The following is a 6,420-nucleotide window of genomic DNA, read 5'->3' on the forward strand; positions in this document are numbered from 1 at the left end:
TTTTTATTGTAAATATCAAATCAAATCTTGTACATATTTGTGCACACATCAAATTACTAACTCTTCATGTATAAGGAATGTTACTCAATTACTTCTTTTTCAATTTATTTTATGGGCATTGATTTGATTGAATTTATCCCATTACACAATTAGTGCTATTAAAAGTACATAATTTAACCATCTAGGTGGTGGTCTAGTGGTAAGAGCTTGTGACTAAGGGGTTTGCTCCCTCTTAGGTCTCAGGTTCAAACCTTATGACTGCTCATATGATGGCCACTGAGGCTTACATGGTCGTTAACTTCAGGGTCCGTGGGATTAGTCGAGGTGCGCGCAAGCTGGCCCGGACACCCACGATAATCAAAAAAAAAAAAAAGTACATAATTTAACATCCTAAATCTTTTTGAAACCCTTTTAAAGTAAGCCTTTTATCTAATATTTTCTCACACCCGTCTCCATGAATCTCTATGCAAATAACATAACAGGCTTTACCCAAATCATTCGCATTAAAGTTGAAAAAATATCAGTACATACGTGTCTGGTTTGTATGGAATCCTGGCTATACCCTCTACTTAGTGATGAATATCAGTGCAAGGCATGCCCATCAACTCTCTCTTGCTCTTTATGCTAGGAATGCCGCCTTTAACTTTGGCAAGACAAAAGGTAGCACTCTTCTTCAACTACCAGGGATTATATGATGCATCTTTGTGTTGGGAGGGGACATGAATCATTCTACTTTTGTTTTGTGTGTGTGTATGCTGCATAATATATAGCTTAGCCATCCTTTGATAAAAAAGAACCATAGCCGTCCTTCGATAAAAAAGAATATCGAGAAACATTAGTGTCCCATTAATCTTTTTTTGTGGCCAAGTACTTTAAAAAAAAACCACTGTGGCATTTTGAGCATTGCAAAAACAAATTATTTCCTTGTATCTCGAGCACTTTATAAATTTTTGTTTCAGTAATCCATACAAAAAAAGAATGCAAAAAAGTACAAAAATACTTTGCATGTATTTTAAAATTTTATAACAAAGCAATTCATCTTTAATTTGATTTGGCCTTGTATTGCACTTTTCACTAACAATCCATTAAGAAACAAGGGAGATTTTAGCTTAGATGGGCAAAAAACAGTACCCAAAGTGTAAGAAACAAATAGTATGTATGCTACTCCTCAACAAAGTGTAAGAAACAAAAACCATGCCGCTTTCCGATTTTCTACATAATGCCATTTTACAATTTTGAACAGTTTAGGACGCGAAAGAAACTAATTTCTACAGCCTAGCCAAGAACTTCCTTGATCTTTGTCTTCTGGTCTTCAGATAGTGACGCGGGGAAAAGAACCTCAAACGTGATGTAAAGATCACCGTTCTTTGTGCTAAAATGCAGTGGCATTCCCTCCCCCTTGAACCTTCTTACTTCCTTGGGTTTAGTGATTCCCTGAACACAATTTACATGTCATTGCTGTTTCTTAACCCTCTGACCTACGAAGTCAAGTATCTATTAACAAACACAGAACTATAAAGAACATGTGAAACTTACCTTCGAGCTAATGTCCACCAAATGTTCATCAAGATGTTTAACGGTCTTCTTGAAACCAACAAGAGCTTGAACCTGATGAAAAATAAAGGTTCATAAATTCAACTCAGCGGTGGAAGCAGAACTCATCTCATAGAGCATTTAAAGGAAAAGAAGGGGGTGTGTGTGAAGGATACGTCAATCATCACAAAATTTACCAGTGTTATGGTGACAGTAGTATGCAAGTCATTGCCTTCTCTTCTGAAGACGTCATGGGGTGCTGTCCGAATTCGGAACTGCCAGAAGCATGATAAAATTATTTTTTGTTTCAAGAATAGAAACAACAGTAGCAGCAGCAGCGGTAATGAAACCACTTCACAACTGTGTTTAAACTAACCTTCAAATCTCCAGGCTCTCCATCAATTACAGGCTCGCCGTCTTCATAAAAAACCACCTCCTGTAACATGCACAGTAACATTATGCTTAAAAGACATGACAATGGCATAAATAAGGATTCCCGTACAACCAATAACTAATGATGAATACCATCCCAGCTGTAAATATTCTTGGCAAAAATCATATCCAAATATCTGACATGAGATTAATAATTAGGAAGAATTATGACAAGAAACATAATTGCGGATCTAACAATGAGAGTTATAGTTTGCCACCCAAATTGTGAGAGAATAATTTTCCATGGATTTTGAAATTGCATAACATATGACCAATAAATCTGCAGATTGCACACATGTTAAATGCATATTCAGATGGCAAGTAGGACAATGGCGTATTGTACCCACAATTCCATGCTTGATAATGTTCCAAATAACAGTTGAGGGTTCTAATTGATTATCATCATCCCCAAATAGGCAAGTCAATTAAGGAATCTAAAGAAATTGCCCATGTGAGGCACACAAACAAGAAGCATTCTTTAAAATGCAATGGAAACAGAATATGGAAAGCCAAAACAAAGGACCGATTAAGGTCATGCATGCTACTCGTAGCTAGACATTAATTTACTATCACTGTATATACATAACTTCCATAAAAGATAGGCAGTAACCATTTAAAAAGAAAAAGTTGATGACAGCTTTCATAATGATACAGCAAAGGAAACAAAAATTTCTATCTGAAAGCAATATTTAAGTATCTTAAGCATAATGATGCAGGGAGCTTACTTGTCCATCTTGCATCCCTTTCTCAATATCAACTGTAAGAAAATATCCCTCCCTTTCATGCTTGACATTTTGGCATTGTTCACAGACCTGAAAGAAAAATAATAGGAAGTGTGACGGATAGAGAGAAATCTTACAGTACTGGAGTTGGGTGAAACTAAACATTCAAACCAACAAGGGGTCAATATACTCCAAGTACTATATTACTTATAAATAATTTCAAACAAGATCCATCGGAACTTGTACAACAGGATTGTTGAGTCATAGTATACCTGCTCTGTCATCTGTTGAAACATTCCTGGACCAATTTGCTTGTGGTAAACTTCATTTCTGCAGTTACAGCGTCTTTTGCCAGGGGCTGGCTTTATAACATTTTTTTCCCTCCAAACCTGATGGGTTAAAAAAAAGAAGTCAAGCTCAAAAACAAACCAATCGAAAATCTTACTGCAATAAATTTCTACTTCTCTCGGGCAAAATAGAAAATAAAAACAGATATGACCCGAACTTTTGTTGATTACAGCAGCAAGTAAATGCACACACGCATACACAAATTTGTCCCCTTAGCTCGTGTTTTCCGTGCTAGCTTCCAAGAAGAACACAAGACACTAACATAATCATATAATTGCCGCAACTTAAAGTTATGTTTGCTCATACTCACTATGTTTCCACAAAAACATTCCCATATTGCATATTCATTAAGAGAAGTGCTAGCATCAGTGGCGACTGTCACAATTGGACCATGCATGCAAAATAGTCTCCTTGCATGAGCATGAGAGATAGGGGTATTGCATGCATGGTCCAGATGCATCAATCGATGCTAATGCAAACAATTCTCGCACGCTAAAAAGGCTAGGTTTGGCAGCATGAAATGTAATGTAAGAAAGACTTTCATGCTTTCTTTTACCACTACATTTCATTACATTTACCAAACATATCATGAAATCCTAAGTTTGGTAACACATACTGCAATGATCTACTTTGACTGCATTCTATTACATAGCATATTGGCAATTTTCTGAAAATGAGTAGAGTACGAAATGTATCTCAAAGACTGCTGCTTGAGCTTGAAACTCAATAGTTAACGACTTGACTCAACTAAGCCTTATCCCACCAAACAACATGCAAGTTCCCATTTGAAAGGCTAAAAGCAAATGTTTAACTATTGCATCACGTAGGGTTTACAGGACCTCCAAAAAATGTGTTTGTATTAACCAATGGAATTCAATTTCTACAACAAGAATGTTCAATTACAGATTTAAGCGTCCCTCACCTTCAGTGACCCACCCATGTACAGGTCTTCCAGTGTTGCATCCAATTCTACAATTACATCATCACCCTTCACGATTTTCTCTTCCTCTTCCATCTGACCTCCGCCAAAAAATCTAGAAGCACCATTTGGTCAGAAATATGAGATTTTGACATTAGGATTTAAAAGGAAAAAAATTGATGGTTATGCACAAATAAATGCACAACACAAAACCATATTACTAAATTAGCAGAAATGTCGTTATCTACTAAAACTCAAGTGAAATGGAATTTTTATGTACGCATAACAGACCCACTAATTTCAAAGAAAAACATTCAGCACTAACACTCTCCACTTGTGCATGAGTACGATGGTAGCCTTAGTTTTCAGACAGCGATAGCTGACCAGCACAACTAAACAGCAGTTTATGCAGGCACAACCAGGATAAGAATAATGAATGGCTGCGGGCAAGCCAGAGTACAGCGAAAGGAACATTGAAGATCAGAGTACAACAAAAGGAACATTAAATCTAAATATAGCAAAGATCCTAACCTCATAACAAAACTAGAATGCAACAAAATGTTTGCAAGATCTTGTAACCCTTTGTTGATTAAAGTTGAGCGAAATGCATGAGCATCATGCCATTTTAAAACAAACATTGAAGAAGTGAGCAAGCAGTTATTGGAAAAGAAGAATTGAACATACTGGCTAAAAATGTCTTGAAAATTCATTCCTCCTCCTCCACCTCTGCCTCCACTAGCCATATGTTGCTTAAGTCCCTCTTCACCATGCCTGTCGTATATATTCCTCTTCTCACTATCCGATAACACCTCATACGCTGAACAATTAATTTACCCACCCAACACATCAATCAGATTATCGATAAACATAAAAAAAAAATAGTAAGTAAATTAAGAAGAAGAAGAAATATACCATTGCTAATCTCAGCAAATCGCAAATTAGCCTCTTCATTTCCCTGATTCTTATCAGGATGATACTTCAAAGCTAGCTTTCTATACGCTCTTTTGATCTGTTCGTCCGACGCGCCTTTCGGCACTTGCAACACTTCGTAATAGCTCTTCCTGCACCCACTATTATTAATCAGCAAATCCAACGCTCTAATAATAAGCCGTAAGCGTGAAAGAGCGAGAGATTAAGAGATGCGCACCCTGCAATGGCTACGAGAGCGTAGTGTGATAGAGCCACCACGCATAATAAGAATAAGAGCTTGTTGGCCATTGTTCAGAAGAGAAGATTACAAGATGGCAGGAGGAGGAGAGAGAATTGGTGGATCTCTCCAAAACTTAACTAAAAGCCACTAGGGTTTGCTGATGATTGATTTCTGCCAAAGCTGAGCAATGTTGAATGACTTGTCGTCTCTGAACACACGCCCTCTCTCTCTCGAATCGTCACAAAGAATACAAGATCTCTTGCTATGCTATAATGTTTGTGTTCCAGGGAGAGACTGCATGGCGTGGTGGAAGTTAAACCAAAACGCTAAAAAACATGACGCTTTGGCGACGTGTTCTCTCTTCAAACTAACCAATGAGAGGAGGCTCTAGGTTGCTCAAACCAATGAAGTACTGACACGTGAGTCTCTGCCTCGTTTTGTTTCTTTGGTCATGGTGCAGCCTAGCCAGCTACACACGGCACCCACCTGGAGAGAGCTGACTGAAGGTATAGCTGTAAACGACGTCGCTACTTTTAACAAGAAAGGAGTCATGGAAATGGGCACAGGTCCAATAAGAATTGGGCCTTTTAGCCTTTAACCTTTATCTGTAATGAATGAAATGAGAAAAGGATTGAGAGATATGGGTAAGGCCTAAGAACATCCCGGCCCTTCCATTTGAGGCCATCTTTGCAAATCTGATTTTCAACGATCAGCGATTCATGGCGGCGGCGAACTGCCAATTTATATTCGTAATTGCTTGCATCCGGTGAACCCAATTCTTTTTTTCCTTTTCTTTTTATTTTAATATTTGAGAGTTAACGCCATTCTTTCTTTAAGGAGGATTATTAACGAGAAATGATTAAACGAATTAAAGTTTTCTAATGAATAAACATATAAAATAAATTATTAAAAATATTAATTTAAATAGACCTTTCTATTACTAAAACTTCAAAAGGAATATTTTAAGATTTGCTCGATTCGATTCTATACCATACAAATTTTAGACTAGATATACACTCTAATTTTCATTTTATTTTTTTTATTTCTAATATTTTTTTTATATACATACATTTATTGACTTGAGCATTAAAATATTTTTATTTTAAATTTTTTTTTTTTTTTTGCAAATAACTCAAACAGTTATCAGTCAAGCTTTTCTCCACTATCATAAAAAACCTAATTTATGTATAATTTTTTATATATAATTTCATCAATTAACATGCTTTTATATTCAATAATCATATGAGCCAAATGCTCACTTGTGTTGCCATTATTGTAGCTTGGTATTCTACTTCCGTCGTTGATAAGGACAAAGT

General features: G+C 36.5%; 1 protein-coding gene across 1 annotated transcript; it reads right to left on the reverse strand.

The window, feature by feature from the left end:
- Positions 1 to 1,034: 1,034 nt before the first annotated feature.
- On the reverse strand, positions 1,035 to 5,533 carry LOC133690851 (dnaJ protein ERDJ3B-like). The gene is made up of 10 exons (XM_062111118.1): positions 5,102 to 5,533; positions 4,867 to 5,015; positions 4,639 to 4,771; positions 3,958 to 4,069; positions 2,960 to 3,076; positions 2,691 to 2,777; positions 1,910 to 1,969; positions 1,731 to 1,808; positions 1,537 to 1,608; positions 1,035 to 1,434 (listed from the first exon to the last, which is right to left on the reverse strand). Exons 1-10 carry the CDS (start codon positions 5,170 to 5,172, stop codon positions 1,276 to 1,278), a joined length of 1,038 nt encoding a protein of 345 aa, XP_061967102.1. The 5' UTR covers positions 5,173 to 5,533; the 3' UTR covers positions 1,035 to 1,275.
- Between the last annotated feature and the right edge of the window lie 887 nt (positions 5,534 to 6,420).

This window comes from Populus nigra, chromosome 4, assembly GCF_951802175.1.
Source record: "Populus nigra chromosome 4, ddPopNigr1.1, whole genome shotgun sequence".
Lineage (NCBI taxonomy): Eukaryota > Viridiplantae > Streptophyta > Magnoliopsida > Malpighiales > Salicaceae > Populus > Populus nigra.

Excerpts from the sequence above, each read along its gene's own strand:
- LOC133690851 (XM_062111118.1), bottom strand. The coding sequence starts at position 5,172 with ATGGCCAACAAGCTCTTATTCTTATTATGCGTGGTGGCTCTATCACAC. Across the intron at positions 1,970-2,690 it reads AAGGGATGCAAGATGGACAA|GAGGTGGTTTTTTATGAAGA; the intron begins GTAAGCTCCCTG and ends TGCATGTTACAG. Across the intron at positions 1,809-1,909 it reads GAGAGCCTGGAGATTTGAAG|TTCCGAATTCGGACAGCACC; the intron begins GTTAGTTTAAAC and ends TGCTTCTGGCAG.